The sequence below is a fragment of the Hyperolius riggenbachi genome, chromosome 9 (assembly GCF_040937935.1).
Source record: "Hyperolius riggenbachi isolate aHypRig1 chromosome 9, aHypRig1.pri, whole genome shotgun sequence".
NCBI classification, from domain to species: domain Eukaryota; kingdom Metazoa; phylum Chordata; class Amphibia; order Anura; family Hyperoliidae; genus Hyperolius; species Hyperolius riggenbachi.
This window is the reverse complement of record NC_090654.1, coordinates 167,089,953-167,108,034: the sequence shown is the minus strand read 5'-3', so window position 1 is coordinate 167,108,034 and position 18,082 is coordinate 167,089,953. Positions and strand designations below refer to the sequence as shown.

Below are 18,082 nucleotides of genomic sequence, written 5' to 3'. Positions count from 1 at the left end.
CACCGCTAGGTCCCATGGCTTAAGCGACACCTCCTGCTGCAAAAAAAAAAAAAAATGACAGGGGGAATAGCCACTAGGTCCCATGGGCTACCGTTTAGCATAAACAAGGTTTCATTTGCGATTACTTTAATTTTTCCGCCAGAATGCGGAATTCCACGGAAATGTAATGGCGACGGAACTTAGCACTGGTGGAATTCCGCAATTCCGGCGGAACGGAATTTGCTCCTTCCGATCATCCCTAGTCCTCAGGTGGTCATCTCATTGCCGTTTGTGCTTTTTCATCATGTGCCTTCGTAAGGCAGTTGTCCCTACGTGGGTCTTGGTCTTTCCACGAATTTTTTCTGGCAAAGAGTACAGATGGCATTGCTCTCATCTGAGGCAGAAACACAAAAAAAATGCCACAGCGTTGAGCCCTGGAATGATGGTACTTTGGTGGTGGCATCAGCAGCTGAGCTTAAAGGGCATGTTGGCTGGCTGTCCATAGGTGGCGATACATGCCGCCAGACACTGCCACGAGCTGTTTCTGATGACAAGCTGACCCTGCTTCTTTCAGCAACTCGTCTCCTCCTACTCCTCTCTGACTCCCCCTCTGAACTGTCCCCCTGTTCATCTTTTCTATTGGGAATCCACGTGACATCTATGGCAGTATCATCATCATCATCATAATAATCATCCTCCACTTCTTTGCTTGTATCAGACACCTCCAAAACTGCACAAACAGGTACTTCATCATCCTCACACCTTAGGTACATACTGGCGCCTAACTCAGACATATGAAATGATGGTGTAACATACTTAATGCCATCATCTTGTAACAATAATGCCTGTGAATCAGTTAATTCCCCACCAAATAACTCCTGCATAGTGTCAAATGGAGCGGAAGGGGTGCTAGTAGTAGCAGTGGTGGCTGCAGGGGGAAGATATGTCACGGTTCCGTACGGAAGCTGAGGGAGATGAGGTGTTCTGTGTTAAATAGTCAACTACGTCCTGGCAATCTTGGAAGTTGATGGCACGTGCCTTCTGAACACTGTACTTTGGTTCAGGGCCACACGAAATCACATCAGCACGACCTCGAACAGACCTGCCGGGTGGCCTGCCTCTGGCTTTGCCTCTGCCTTTTTTTTGTCCATATTGGGGGAGATGAAGTGAAAGGTATGCACTGACTTGACTAATATAATGTGCAGTCACACAGCTGCAGTGAAAAGTATACACTAACTGCTGGTATAATGCAATGGGCAGTCACACAGGTGCAGTGAAAGGTATGCACTGACTGCTGCAATAATACAATGTGCAGTCACACAAGTGCAGTGAAAAGGTTGCAGTGACTGCTGGTATAACAATGTGCAGTCACACAGTGCAGTGAAAATGGATGCACTGACTGCTGTTATATAAAACAGCGTGCGGTCACACAGATGCAGTGAAAGGTATGCAGTGACTGGTATATAAAACAGCGTGTGGTCACACAGATGCAGTGACTGCTATATAAAAATGGCATTTCACTGCACACAGGTGCAGTGAAAAGTACGCAGTGACGGCTATATAAAACAGTGTGCGGTCACACAGGTGCAGTGAAAATGGATGCACTGAATGGGCTGGGCCAGGCACAGTATAGCAATTAGCAAGAACCAGCTGCGACAGACAGGACTGTATATGCAGTGTCAGTGGGCCACACACAAAAAAAAAAACACATCACAAGAACATTAGCTCTCAAAAGAGCCGTTTTGGTGGTGCTTTTCAGCAACAAATATCAGCAAGGAGCAAGCTAACAAGAGCCTAACTAAGCTTTCCCTATCTCTGCAGCAACCTCTTTCGCTTCTCTCACTAAAACAGCAGCACACAGAGTGAGAACATGGCCGATGCTGCTGCTTTATATGGGGGGGGGGCTCCAGGAGGGAGTGCAGCCTGTTTGGCTGCCTAGGGCTTGATTCACAAAGCGGTGCTAACTGTTAGCACGCCTGTGAAAACCCCCTTAGCACGTCTAAACAAGCTTTTCGCGCATAAAACTTTACGCGCGCAAAACTTTATGCGCGTAAAACTTTACGCGCGTACTGCACAGAGCGCAGGGCGCTCCGCGCGAAGTGCCCATTAAAGCCTATAGGACTTAGCGCGCATAAAACTTTGCGCGCGTAAAACTTTGCGCGCGCAAAGTTAGCGCGCGATCTGATTGAGAAATCCGGTGCTAACCTACTTAGCACCCTGGTTAGCGTGTCTAAAGACTTTAGACGTGCTAAGTAAGTTAGCACCGCTTTGTGAATCAAGCCCCATGTGTCTGCTGACTGTGATGTAGAGGGTCAAAGTTTAGCCCAATGATGTAGTATAGGGGGCGGGTCGAACTCGCATAAAGTTCACGATCCGATGCGAACGCGAACTTGCGTTGTTCGCGTGAATAAGTTTGCGTGCAAACTATTCGGGACATCTCTACTGGCAGATACTAAATCCCAGCTATGACTGCTGCCATATATTTAGAGCCATGTTTTCCCAGTGGCCAACATTGGGGGTCCCATATGATTGCTGGCAGATATTGGGAGCCACCTATCAATGCAAATAGAGACTAAAAGGCCACTCTTGACTGCTGATCAAAGTATGAGTAATTCTGTACGTGTTTTAAGATTGTGGGGCCTTGATAAGGACTGGCAGGTCACACTTGGCACCTGGCAATTATTTCTGTGTGGTTTCCTGTGACTTCTCCAGTTCCACCTCCCCCAAACTGTTGTCCAGTTATTAAGGGGTGGATGTATTTTCGGAAATGGCTCCATAGCGGAGAGGAAGCTGCAGGGGGGCAACAGCAAACACCGCCTTTTAATGGAAAGACAGTGGTCCAAGGGGAAAAGACGGCAGTCTCTTTAAACAAATTCTAGGAATGGTAATCCAATGATTGCATATATATTTAGAATTTAGAAGTAGACGATCATCAGATGTAGTAAATCCCATGCAGTCCAATCCAAGAGCAACAGAGGGTAAGCCATATAGAATACCCAAAGCCAGAGATAATTGTGAAGTAATTTTGACTTTAGAGTTGGAAATGGAAACCTAAGGCCCGGTTCACATTAGCGTTCGCTCTCCGGATTCGCCGGGTCGGATCCGGACCGTATACTGTACAAACGGAACGTACGTTCTGCATAGCAATTCAAAGTCTATGCGGCCGTTCACATGCGTCCGTTCCGTACGGAATGGAGCCGGATCGGATCCGGACTCCGGACACTTTCCCAACATGCTCTATTTTTTGGGTCCAGATCATCCGGCCGACGCACCTGGATCGAAGTATGACTGCACCATCCGTGCATAGAAACCAATGGGAGTGCGCTGTTGCAGACTCCGGTAATTGGTTGAATAGAACTCTGGAGCTATTGGTCGGCAGCATTTTGGGACATGTGTGACTGGGGGTAAGCTCTTCACCCTATTGGTCGGCACGTTAGTTTTGCTTACTTTTGATTTGCCATATGCTAATTTTTTAAATTCCTGCTGTAGGATTGGTTTATATTGGAACGGCAGCTTTGTGGGGTTAACATGTATGTGAGTTATTGAATGTTTATGGATCTTGGTCGCCTCATTTGGATACGATAACACAGGGGTTCTATTTTATTTTTAAGATAATCAATAGAATTGTGATATTCAGATCGGTGCAATATATACTATAGGTATTTATAAATGTATTCACGTTTTGTATTGTGTGACCAATCGCAATCATTTACCCTGATGGGGGTATGTACTTAGTATTTAAATTAATAGTTCTTCATCAGGTCCTCTTATTTGTATATTGATTCTGATTGGATGTTTACCTGTATATAAATGAATGTCTGAACAAGCAATGTTTAGTATTGGGCAACTTGAGGATGGGCAATAGCCTGAAACAGTGAACTGTCTTGCCCTGCTGTTTTGCTTTTTAATGTTGATTTTTTACAATAAATAAGGATTTTTACTGAAGGTGGTGCGGATCATAATGCCTTTCTAGAAACCAATGGCAAAGGGAAAGCACAGAACACACTGGCTATAAAAAACGGACGTTCTACCCCACTTCCTATGCGTTTTCTAGCGGCCATTTTGGATGGGGACACATGGGCCCAGCATTTCTGGAGTGGAGCTGCAGTGACTTTGTGCTGGAGCTTTTTGGCAGTATGTCGGACATGGAGGTGAGGCCCTACACAGCGTAGGACCTGATTCTACAGGTGCACCTTCTGCTGACCTCCCAGACCCCAACAATTGTATATAGTGTGTTATCTCTTTTAACAAACGGATCCGGATCGCAGCCGTATTCATACCTGATGCTATGTATGCAAACGGACCGGATCTGGATCCGATCTGGATCTGGTCCGGTCATCCAGTCCGTTTGTCCCAGAAACGCAAGTGTGAACGGGGCCTTTGATTCTGGGCTTGATTTACTTCCAACAGTCATCAGCATTCATTGCTGGAAATTGTAAATCACATTATACAATTAACCTATTTTGGTTCCTGGCCGTAGAAACTACATCCAGGAACAATGCGCGCTCCCGTGGCCAATCGCGCGCATGCACGCGCGCTCCCGGCCCGCGGTTTGTTAGCCAAGCAATCAGTGAATCGGGCTACGGTGCCCGATCACTGATTCCTCTCCCCCGCTGAAAAAGCGACAGCTTCTCTCGGAAGCTGTGCCTTTTCTGGCTGTTCCCTCCCCGATGCGTCACTCTAAGCGTTTGTTACGCTTAGAGTGACGTCATGTAAACAAACTCATGGCCGCCATCTTGTGGCCAAAAAGTAAAACTGCAACAAAAAGTAAAAAACATTTAAATCAACACACAATTACATTAAAAAAATATGGTTTACATTCCACCCTCCCAAAAATACCCAAATAAAATGTTTAATATAAAAAAAACAAAAAACATTACAATAAAAAACATGTAAATATTTACCTAAGGGTCTAAACTTTTTAAATATCAATGTAAAGATGAAATATTTTTTATATATATTTTTTATTTTAAACTTGTAAGTAGTGATAGATGCAAAATGGAAAAAATGCACCTTTATTTCCAAATAAAATATTGTCGCCATACATTGTGATAGGGACATAATTTTAACGGTGTAATAACCGGGACATATGGGCAAATACAAAACATGAGTTTTAATTATGGAGGCATGTATTATTTTAAAACTATAATGGCTGAAAACTGAGAAATAATGATTTTTTTCCGTTTTTTCTTATTCTTCCTGTTAAAATGCATTTACAGTAAAGTGGCTCTCAGCAAAATGTACCCCCAAAGAAAGCCTAATTGGTGGCGGAAAAAACAAGATATAGATCAGTTCATTGTGATAAGTAGTGATAAAGTTATAGGCTAATGAATGGGAGGTGAACATTGCTCAAGTAAAAACGACGGAACGCGAATGGGTTAAAGTACTCCTGAACTGAGAGGAATATGGAGGATGCCATATTTATTTCTTTTTAAACAATACTAGTTGCCTGGCTTTCCTGTTGGTCATCTGGCTCTTATACTTTCAGCCATACACCATGAACAAGCATGCAGATCAAACACTTATGACTAAAGTCTGAGTAGATTTGCTGCATGCTGGTTTAAGGTGTGTGATCCAGATATCACAACAGCTAGGGATGACTGAACTGGAAATTTGTGGCGAGCCCCATTGATTTTAATGGTAGGTGAGCCTCAAAAACCTTCAGGGCATCTTTGCAGCCACAATTTCTTTTAAAAGGTGTACAATGTGTACAAAAATCCAGACAGTGGCATGGTGGAAGGGTATCAGGGGGTGAAATGTGCCTCCACAAATACATATTTTATGCAGAGGGTTTTTTTCATGTGTAAATGCCAAAAATCATACAGTTTCTAGATTTTTTTTTCAAATTAAGAATGGACACCATGTTTACCTGCCTAAAAATTTTTATGTACAGCCACTGTCTGAGATGCCAGAAAAATGTTTTATTTATCTGCTTAAACATTTTAAATTGTAGCCACAGTATGTGAGGCCAGAAGAAAATATGCTAAAATCTCTAAAATTTCTTGGGAGGAAGAGGTGGAGTTACCTCCTCAAAGCAGACCAGAAACTCGATTTTTAAACAAATAAAAATGATTCACATGCTCCAGAATACAAAGCAACGCCTTTCGCAGGTATATTCCTGCTTCCTCAGGCAATAACAAGGAGGAGTATACAACAGTATAGTCGCATGGCAACACTAGGCCTAGTGTTGCCACACGACTATACTGTTGTATACTCCTCCTTGTTATTGCCTGAGGAAGCAGGAATATACCTGCGAAAGGCGTTGCTTTGTATTCTGGAGTATGTGAATACATTTTTATTTGTTTGAAAATCGAGTTTCATGTCTGCTTCGAGGAGGTAACTCCACCTCTTCCTCCCAAGAAATTTTAGAGATTTTAGCATATTTTATTCTTTTGGCACCACTGTTCACGTTCTGCATTACTAAGTGTCCACCTCGGGTGGAGGGGTGTTATACCCTTTATCTTCCGATCTACAGAGAGCTACATCTTAATCCTGAGTGGGGACAGGTCTTAATCTCCCCACCTGCCTTCACAGTGGTTGCCTATATGGTGACTCTGGTTTGTGAGTATTATTGTTTACTTACTTTCATTTACCCTTTATTATACATACTACACTATATTGGGCTCTCGGTGTCCCCTTTCTCTTGTTGTGTTAATATTTCAACCTACTACCAATTACTGAATCTGAGAGAGCCTAAGCACTTCGAGTCCGACGGGAGAAAAGTGCTATAGAAATGTTATTGTTATTGTTAACACACTGGTGCACAGCAAACACACTAACGAGCAACTGGGTTTCTCACAATGTCAGCACAGCAGCAGTGACACTTTTTTTTTTAATGTCATATTACATGGTGATGATGACAACAAGAAGAAAGAGATCAGCACACATGTATCAGTTCAGCATAAGGGGAGTGCCCCGATCCAGCTGCCCTTCAGTACCTCTCGTACAGGAATGCAGTCCATGATGATGGTAATATAACACACTAGTACATGGTAAATGCAGGGACACTGTATACAGGTGGTGTCTGGTGTGGTGTATTATCCTGTCTGATTCGCTATCCTGTCCCATGTAACTTTAGGGTGAAGAACTAGAAAATGGCTCTATAGTATAGTATATATACCCTGACCAGACGTCCCGTTTTACCTGGGACACGTCCCAGGTTCAGTGTCCCTTGTCCCAGGTTCAGTGTCCCCTGTCCCTGACTGCAATGTGTCCCAGGTAATGTCCCACTTTTGGCCTCCGGGTGTCCCAGACGTGGGACTCTGTGGCGTAATGTTTGCCCCATTTACCGTTTGCGGAGGCGAAGTAATCGTTTTCTGTTGCATTTTGTGTGTCAGAGGTAACGGTAGTTGCATTTCATTTGTCGGAGGTAACGGTTATTGCAATTCATGTGTCAGAGGTAACAGTTGCTGCAGTTATTATTTGATGGTCATAGAGACTCCATTTGCTACGTTGGGGTTATTGTTGCAGCATTTGGCATTTTGGGGGCTCATAATTATTAAATGAGATGCTGCTAATACTGTAGCATCAGCAGCTTCTGCAGATTTCGCGCACAATCGAATCCCACCATAGTCATAGTCTAATGTCCTACCATATTATTATGTATTTATATAGTACTGGCATCTAACGCAGCACTTTACAGAGAATGTAGTCATGTCCTTGGCGGGAGCTCACAATCTAATCCTGGCGATAGTCAAAGTGTAAGGGCTCTTTCACATTAGGGCAGATTTTCTGCGTTTCAACGCAAAGGGTAAAGTTTGCGTTACCCAAGGTGAAATGAAAGTCCATAGACTTTCATTTTAGCTTTCACATATAACGCAGCCTTTTTGTGCGTTGCGTTACACTGCACCCAGGCGCAGTTTTTCGGCCAACGCTAGCTTTATGCGTTACAATGTTAGTCAATGTAAAACGCACACTACGCGCGTTTTTAATCCGTTAACGCAGGCAATCAGTCCCAGAATGCAACAGAGGAACAATGCAGAAAGTTGAAAACTAAAAGAAAAAAAATTACCTGCGTTTTTCTATGTGCTGTAACGCATTGAAAACGGATTAAAAACGCACACTCACTGCAGTGCAACGCATATCAAAACGCATTAAAAGGCATACAACAAAACGCATGCTTTAAGCGTTCTCCAAAGCAAGCTCTGATGTGAAAGAGCCCTAATGTCCCGCCATATCATTATTATGTATTTATGTAACACTTGCATTTTCTACAGCACTTTACAGAGTACATAGTCATTGTATGGACTGACATCCATGATGCAAATCTCCCATTTTACTACATCATTGTGGGAACACGGCTTTTACCGTATTTTTCGGACCATAAGATGCTCTGGACCATAAGACGCACCTAGGTTTTGTGGACAAAAATCAGGAAAAAAAATTATATACTTATCCTAGTGTGTCCATGGCACAGGGGCGTCTTATGGACCTTTTCCCCCAATCCCCCCAAATGATAATGGCTCCTTTGTACCTCTTGTGTCCCTCCTTGTCCTCCTCAGTCCTTCCATGTACTTCCTGTGGCCCCCATATCCTTCCTGCTTTCGTCCTGTGTCCCCCTTTTTCTGTCCTGTGTCCCCCTCTGTGTCCTGGGGATATCCTGTCGCCTTTTGCTGAATCTCCCATGGCCCCCTTCAGATGCCTGCCAGCTAATCACTCACCGCACCAATGCCCCATTGTGTCACAGGTGGCCTCCATGATTATTCATCCTTCAGATGTCAGCAAATCTTGTGGGGGCGCTGTCAATCATGACACGCTGACCCCTGCCATCACTCTTCCTACTGGCCGGATCCGCGTACAGCAGCGTCTATGCGGGCATTCCATTAAGTCCGCTCTGCCTAAGGGCTGCCTCGTTCTTCCTCCAACGTCCATTTTAACTTGCTGCGAGTCATGGTCAGACGTGCTGACCCATATGCCGTCCACCGCGATCGCGCACTGTTCCTCCCGGCATCTGCCTCCATTTGTCCCTATCAGGCGCCGCCAGCCAATCAGGAGGGGGCCGCGGTCTTGAGGGCGGGAGCAGGCTCTACCATTCTGGCCAATCATTGCACTCGATTGGCCAGAATGGCAGAGCCTGCTCCCGCCCTCAAGACCATAGCAACCAACGCCGATCCCGGGACTGTAAACAGTGGTGGAAGAAGCGCGGCTCTCCGGTAGAACTCAGCAAGTGGACACAACCCGGTTAGGAAAGCTATGGAGGATTCATCCGAGCACAGCATACTCTCCGTAACACAGGGAACTATGGTGCGTCTGTCAGTGGATCTCATTGCAAAGAGCAGCAGCAACCTCCGCAGCCGCAAAGATGAGTCCTTAGCTCAGTATTTGAAAAGAGTGACTCACCTGAATTTTGCAAATAAAAATATTGACTATGTTGAGGACCTCTCCACATGCAGAAATCTCACTGTGTTATATCTGTATGACAATCACATCAGTCAGATTGGAAATCTGGGATTTGCAACAAACCTAACACACCTTTACCTCCAAAATAACTGCATATCCAGCATAGACAACCTGAGTGGGCTAAAGAGACTTGAAAAACTATACCTGGGTAGCAATTACCTCACTGTGGTGGAAGATCTAGAAGGTCTTCATGACTTGAGGGAACTGCACATTGAGGGACAGCATATCCCACCAGGAGAGAAGCTCTTGTTTGATCCTAGAACACTTCATGCATTAGCTAAGTCTCTTAGTGTGCTGAATATCAGCAATAACAATATCGATGAACTGAAGGAACTTGCTGTCTTGGAAAATATGACTCAGCTTGTGGCTATGGACAATCATCTCACGGATATTAAGGACTTGGAGTTTGTCCTGAGCAAATGGCCAAAGCTGTGGAGAATGGATCTGAGTGGAAATCCTGTGTGTCAGACACCCAAATACAGAGATAAAGTCATTGTCATTACAAAGACACTGGGAATCCTGGATGGTAAAGAGATAAAAGAAACAGCCAGACAGTTCTTAATTAACTGGAAAGCCTCAAAAGATGCCAGGAAGAAGAGCAGAGAGGAGAACCTGGAGAGGCAGCTCGTTTACCACCAGATATATAATCTAAAGCATCCTAGCCCTCTTCTGCCTGCCCAGTATCAACACAGCAACTATTTCAGCAAGGGGAAAGTCAAGCATATCTTTATGGCTCAGTTACAATGTGATCGTAAACAAGATCAAGTGCATACATTTACAACCAAGAAAATAATTGACATCAGTGAAGGCATACGACAATTAGCAGTAAAGGATTCTGCGAGCTCACTGCCTGGACAAGATGTTTATGGAGCGCACCTATGCAGCCAAATGCTATGCGCAGCCACACTATAGGAAATGGACCATCTCATCCTATGTATGGAATAGGGCAGCCAGCTAACACATTGACTGCATTTCTGAGTGATCGAAATTTATTAAAAGTCATCTTAGAAATAAAAAAAAACTTTATTAAGAAAAAAAAAAAAAAAAAAAGGAAATACACATGGCAGTATCCAAAACAGTTCAGGTACACTGCACAAGCAAATACTGGAGTTTTTTTTTCTTGACCTAAGTTTGTTTAATGCTATTTTTAGTGGAATAGATTCGGGTTTAGTATAAAAAAATGAGAGCAGATGAGTGTTAAACTTGTCACCTGGTTTGCCCAAGTAATAAGACATATTGCTCCTGTTACAAGGGTGTTTTTTTCACAAATTTTTTGTATAGCTATGACTGTTTTGATAATGATTTAAAACAGAAATATGTAGCCCCTCCTCCAAGCTGGAAAATGTATATAGTGATAAGGTGTTCCAAACCTGTCCTAAGATCCAAGCCTGATCTAAGCCAATAATCAACTTAGCGTTAAAGGGCCACTATCGCAAAATGTATAAAAAATAAATCTAAAAAAATGTATACTAAAGGTAATGGCAGTAAAAGGGATAGTGAAGGGTTAAGAATTAGTTAAAAATAAATAACACTGCTGTTTACACATTCATGACAGCGTGAATGTGAGGGGACCTTACCGATGGGTTATGGGAGACTGAACTGTGGGCTGCTAGCTGTCCAATGGCATTTCAGCTAGTAGTAAAACTGTCTCATGATTCTAGCTAGGCAGATACACTGCAGCCTGCAGTACAGCCTCCGAATGAATGTGTAAACAGCAGGGTGATGTATTTTTAAACTAATTCTTAATCCTTCACTATCCCTTCTACTAGCATTATCTTCAGTATAAATCTTTTTTAGTTTTATTTTTTATATATTTCGCAATAGTGGTCCTTTAAGCCAGAGAGCAGCAACAGGCAGACGTGTTATGCTAGGTACAACTTTCTGACAGATTAACTGTCAGATCGACTATTTCCAATAGGTCCAATCTGATTTCCAATCAATTTTCCGATCCATTTTCCGTTCACTTCTATGGAAAATTGATCAGAAATCAGATTAGACCTGTTGGAAATAGTCGATCTGACAGTAAATCTGTCAAAAAAATTGTATCGTGTGTACCTAGCATTAAAAGTTGAGAACACCTCTGCCTGTTGCTGCTCTCTGGCTGAGAGCTAAGTTGATTATTGTTTTTGTTTACCTGTATTGACAAATGCTGCCAGGGTTCAATAGATTTAAACAATTAATTAATCTTTTTACATTTCAAAAGAGGTAATACTATATAACATCACACCAGATTGAGCCAATGGGAATTAAATAAAGGTCTCTGTATGTTACATTCACTATTGTATGGTTCTGACCCAGTTCTGTATAGTGCCTGAAGAAGAAACTTAAAGGGAACCTGAAGCGAGTAAAATTATTTAAAATAAACACATTATGTAGCTACAAATTAATATTACATACTAACCTCACCGACGGTTCCTCTCAGAAGCTCACCATTTTCTTCTTACAGTGATCCCTTCCAGTTCTGACAATACCAGAACTGAAACATACCAGTTGCTGTCAGTTACAACTGAATGTGAAAGATAAGGTTCATGTTTCCCTAAGGCTCAAGTGGGCGATTTTACAGTTAAACAGTGTGCTGACCAGGAAGCTGTTATGGGGTAATGGCCATTTTTTAAATGGAGGACTGAAAATTCCATCGATCACAGGGGACAAATGGGACGCAGGAGAGGAGAAAGAGATTGAGGAGTAGACTACATGGAAGGTAAGTATGACCTGTATATGGTTATTTTGACTTTTTATTTTCAGTTCAGGTTCTCTTTAAAATTTTGAAAGCTTGCAATAAACCATGAACAGTTAGTAATTAAAGGTATCACTGGAATTTAGTAATTAAAGGTATCACTGGAATCAATTTTTGTTGGTTTGATGTCTGCATTTCTGCTCCTCGACTAATACTGGACCATACTTCACTTATCTGTTTTGTAATATCAAAATTTGCTCCTTTATTCATCTTATGATCATTGATGACCTGTGCTTACCTTCCTTACCATCTCTACCATCTCCACTAGATATTTCATCTCTCACCACTACCCTCTAGTCTTTCATCTCCGCTCTTACTCCCTTACAATCCCAAACTCCATAATACTCAACCCTTAGCTTTTTTCACTATTCCTATCCCTCCAGGTCCACGGTTGCTCTTCTTCCTCCAGACTGCTTGCTTAATTTATTGAAACTCCCTGGTAGATGTTTCCTGTGTACCAATTGAAAACAAAATCACCTTTCTTTCAACCACCAATGAGTATCAGAGAGTGTAGATGGGCCACCTTCAGCTAATGTAAATCTCCCAGCATAAATCTTGTGTACAATCTCATAGGTATAATCACATGAAGATGAACCAGCCAGGGTTTTAAAATTTATTGTTAAAAAAAAGGAAATGACCTATATTATAAAGCAGTATGTACACATACATTACTGTACAGCAGGAATGCTGTTGATTTAGCTGTGGGTCTGGCAGCTTTTTATGCTTTTCCCTGTTCACACCCCTGAAATGTGCTGATAAATCAGAATCAAAATCATTTATTTCGCCAAGCATGAGGGGTCATGCCCGGAATTGTTTTTGGCACAATATAAATAGCTCAGGAAGAGTACATAGAAAGAGACAGGTATCAGATTAACATTACATTGTAAACACATCACATTCCCAGAGTGTCAATGAGATGTCTAATAGTTAGTCTTGTGGGCTGGTCAGCCAAAATGCTCGAGATTCACAGGGTGAGGGTGTAGGTCCCATAGCAGCCACTGTGGTTACTATGGTTATTGCTATGCCAACAGACCTGGAGCTCGCACAAACAGTTAAAATATGCAAAAATATGTAGGCATGTGCTAAAATTAGTGATATTCTACTACTGAATTTAAATAGTAATATATCAGTAATATTTATTATTATTTTATTATGGCTAAACCTAACCCTATTCTCATACAGAACCCTTCCACTACAGATGCCTAGCCCTAAAACCCCCCATGGCGATGCCTAACCCCATGAAACCCCTGGTGGTGCCTAACCCTAACCCCCCTCTGGTAGCGCCTAACCCTTAACCCCCTAAAGCTTTCCTCCTCCCTCTACCGCAAAGCCGTGATGTGTGGCAATCAAGGTAAATTTGAAGCGGTAGTAATTTGAAATAATTCCTGAGCGCCGGGGCTTGCGGAAATGCTAATAGCGGCATTGCATTATGGAATAGCAGCATTGCATAAATGCTTGCGGAAATGCAAATAGCGGCATTAAATTGCGGAATAGCAGCATTGCATTGTGGAAATGCAAATAGTGACATTGAAATGCGGAATGGCGGCATTGCATTGCAGAAATGCAATGCAAATGCAATGGCACTATTTGCATTTCCGCAAGCCCCGGGGTCGATATTTCAAAGCACTACCGCTAATTGGGCACCTCCAGGAAACAAAATTTAGCTTGATTGCCACATAGCTCGGCCATTATAAAAGCCACAAAGGGAGGGGGGACACCAAGAGCCCAATAGTGTGATATTGTATAGATGATAATTAATAATGAGTAATATAACAATTTAATACTCACAAACCAGGGTTACCATTAGGCAACCACTGTGAAGGCAGGTGGGGAAATTAACCTGACCCCACTCAGGATTAAAAGTCGCTCTCTGTAGATGGGAAGAAGATGGGTACAACCCTCCACCAAGGGTAGACTTAGCAATATGTAGAAGCTTTCCAGAGGCGCCAATAGAATAAAAGTCACTTAAATGAGCTTAAAACCGATGGGGCAGTGGTGGGCCTATCCCATCCATGCAGACAAAGCAAACAAAGGAAGGACTGTGGCATCAACAGTCAAACAACAATTTTATTTATACTCCACAGTAAAAATAGGCAACGCGTTTCACGGGCTCAATCCCGCTTCATCAGGCCAATCAAAAAGGAGCATACAGCTTAACAGCATCAAAACCACACTGAGCGCCTCTGTTTTTAAGCTCATTTAAGTGACTTTTATTCTATTGGCGCCTCTGGAAAGCTTCTACATATTATAAAAGCCACGATTTGCGGCACAGAAGGTAAATTTTGGTACCCGAAGGTGCCCGATAGCGGCTGCTGCCGTGCACCCAAATTTGCTTTCATTGCCACTATTCAGGGCTTCTATAATAGGCTATGCCTATGGTGGTGCCGTTTTTGGTGAAAGGGCACCTGTCTTTCTTGCTTCGTGCGTAGGGAACTAGGGGAGAGGACCCCAAAAAATGTAGAGGATGGGTGCCAGTTAATATGCAGCTTAGTACATATTGGCATAGTTTGAAGGAGCAATTACAGAGATCAGTTTACGTACAGACATACTTATTGATGCACGGTAGTGTATGGAAGAGAGAGAGATCCCACTACTGATAGAAGACCATTCTATTCCACAGCTGCATCTGATATGTAATTGTTGCACACTTAATTATGCTTGTGTTTGTTTTCTGCTGTGTACACTTCTTTGCTTTTCAAGTGTCCTTAATATGTAAACAGATCAGATGGTTACTGTGCCATCCCAAGTATGCTGGGCGGGTAAGCTTGCTGTAGAACCAACCCAGAAATGAACACCTACAAAGTAAACTAATATAACTGGTAACCGTGCATTGAGCAAAATGCTTTGCAGGGATCCAGGTCACAGAGCGACTGTCCCTGTCATTATTTCACCTTAAAATATAGGGGTTAGAACTTGATCAATCAGAATGCCAACAGGGAGCATGTATAAATAAAACATGTCTTTTCTGCACAGGGCAAAGCTGTAATTTGCCAAGTGCATAGTAATTATTTCTAGTTAATTATCACAGTAGTGCATTTTGAGCAGCTAAGGTAGGCCCAATTACATGTAGAACAGCAGTTATGGAAAATACCTTAAGATGATAAAAATTTCAAACATCAGCTGCTGACAAGTGCATAATATTCTACTCTCTCACAACAGAGGGCAGCAGGAGGTGGGTGGAAACAAAGCAATTCAATGCTGCTTTTAACTGGAAGCATTAATGTCAGTTAACGCGCAAATAAAGTCCTTTGCTGAATGTTTTTTATTCAACTGTCTCAGGAAGCTAGCATACATATATCTTCCCCTTTCAAGCTTCTGCAACCAGCACGGTGCAAATCACAACCTTTATCAAAAGAATCTAGCATATGAACAATAATTTATTGTTGTCTTTGAATGTAGCTGGAGTAGCTAATATTTCCCTGATGTGCATGGTACAGGTTATATGGACATAATTAGTAGCAGAAGAGATTTAAAGTGACCCTGACATAATATAATCAGAGCATAACATGATAAATTACAATATCATGTTATCATGAGAGAAGATAGAATGATCTAGAAATGCCTTGGAGAATAATATGCTAATCAGTACTGTCACTGAGCATCAGTTACATAGTTACTGGGGCAAAAAAAAAAAAAAAAAAAAACACGTGCCCATCAAGTTCAGTCTTTGAACATCACTACACCTCAATCCAGGGAGCCATTGGAGCGTCAGCTCCCTGGCTGGATCAAAGTATAGCCTCCCCACACCTAGCAATCATAGCATAGGTGCAATTCCTGGCAAGGAAAGCATTTAACTACTTCCGTACCAGCAGTCTCTGGCCCCTTAAGGACCAGAGACTGCTGGTAGCGCAATCTGGCGCTTACTAATGATTCGCCGCTCTCACCAGTCTCATGGCGGCAAAGCTCTGTGCGCCGGTCAGGAGCCGCTTTTCTTGGCTCCTGACCCTGTCCATCAATGTAACCCAATGGGATTGGTTTACAGTGATGACAGGGTCGGGAGCCTATGAAATTGGCTCCTGACCGGCTCACAGAGCTCTGCTGTAATACTGATGGCAGGGCAAGTTGGTTGGGAAGGGGGCAGAGCTGCGCTGTCGGTGGGAGCGTGCGGCGACAATTGGTGAAATCTACATCCTGTCAGAGCCGCACAGCCACAAGCAGGACAACTGTGCTGGTTCAGAAGTGGTGAAAGAGGCTATACAGCCAAAGTTATATGGATCCCCTTTAGGTAAAAAGTTATACCGACTTGCCTCCTGGCCTTGGAAGCACTGTCTTCTGGTGTGTAGCCCCGCCCCCTTGCAGATAAGTGTCATGGCACTCTCTGTATTGGAGATGCAGAGTGCCACATAGGCGCCACGGCACTAATCTGCAAGGGGCGCCGGACACTTCCAGAGCTTGGGGAAGACTTGAAAGGAAAAGACCCAGCAAATTGTTATAACTTTTCACCTGAAGGGGATCAATCTAATGTCTAATTTTGGCTGTATAGTCTCTTTAAGCTCCCTTTTCAAATGCCAGTATAGATTTTGTCATACATTATTTTGAATTTAGTTGCCCAACTTACCTTTAACCTGTATAACCAAGTCCTTCATTAGTCTCATGTCCTTAGCCCTAGCGCATTTATCACTAATGGCTCTTTGGCATTCGCACTTCCAAGATGGATGACCTTTGATTTGCCATGTGCCTGCCCATACAGCCATGCTGACAAGATCCTTTTGAAATGTCACACCTAGTGGAGTGTTGATCATTGTACATAATTTCGTATCGTTTGAAAAGATGGCAAATTTACTTTGATTTCCATCCATTATCCGTTATTAAAAAAGAGTAGAGAACCCGACCACATACTCCACTGCTAACAGTTACCCATTTTGAGGCTGATTCATTTCTACTACCCTTTGCCTTCTGTCCCTTAGCCAGTTTTCTATCCATTTACACACATTTTTTCCTAGTCCCTGCATCCTCAGCTTTGCAAAGTCTTGCTAAGTACACTTAGGAACTTGTTCAATTAACTTTCTAAAATAATTTTTCAGCAACTCAAACAATTGAAAAAAGGACTAAAAGATGGTATAAAGAGAATCTGTAACAAAAAAAGAGCCCCTGGGGGATACTTACCTCAGGAGGGGGAAGCCTCTGGATCCTAAAGAGGTGGCTTCTGTCCTGCTCAGCCATCTGGATCCAGCACAGGCTCTCCCAGACACAGAACAGCAAGAATATTTACAATTGCCGCTGTGCACATGCACAGTAGTGGCTCACCATTCCGACTCCGACAGAAATAGCCGAGACTGATCTGATCCACTCTACTGCACAGGCGCATATGACTCTGGCCTGTGCAGTAGAATGGACCCAATCGGGCTCAGCAATTTCCTCCGGATTCCGAGCAGAGAGCTGATACTACGCATGTGTGCAGCATGACAAGTGGCCAACAAGGAGGGTCCCACCACTGTATCCCATCTACTGAGGATGAAGGGGGAAGCCTCTAGGGGCTCTTTTTTTGTTACAGATTCTCTTTTTTTGAGTATTTTTTTGCTTGCTGGTGGCTTAAAAGGTATTTTATTGGTAAAGTTTGGAAGAAAACTCAGAAAAAAGTTATTGAAATAAGGACCTATGTCCATTGCTTTCTCAAGATCTAAATTTGCATTCACCATGTCATAAAAACTGAGCAGGTTAGTCATACAAAAATAACTTATCTCTGCTTAGAAAAGGATCTTTTACAGTGATAGTAGTTTAAACCTGTTGTAAATAGTTATGGAAAACTCAATGTCTGCATTTAAAGACGGCTTGGATGCTTTCCTTCCATTGAAGGGCATCCACAGCTATAATTACTAGGTAATTCCGGGGTGAGTTGATCCAGGGCTTTATCTGAGTGCCATCTGGTGTTAAGAAGGATTATTTTTCCCATTAAAGGGACACTTAAGTCAAACAAAAAAAAATGAGTTTTACTCACCTAGGGCTTCCAATAGTCCCCTACAGCTC

At 42.8% G+C, this 18,082-nt stretch overlaps 1 protein-coding gene and 1 long non-coding RNA gene across 2 annotated transcripts in view; both read left to right on the top strand.

The window, feature by feature from the left end:
- Positions 1-18,082, top strand: part of LOC137532785 (uncharacterized) — a 42,564-nt gene that overhangs the window by 23,260 nt on the left and 1,222 nt on the right. The gene's annotated exons all lie outside the window — the stretch shown is intronic.
- Positions 9,081-10,412, top strand: LOC137531774 (protein phosphatase 1 regulatory subunit 42-like). The gene has a single exon (XM_068251732.1). The coding sequence runs from the start codon at positions 9,172-9,174 to the stop codon at positions 10,288-10,290; it is 1,119 nt and encodes a 372-aa protein (XP_068107833.1). The 5' UTR covers positions 9,081-9,171; the 3' UTR covers positions 10,291-10,412.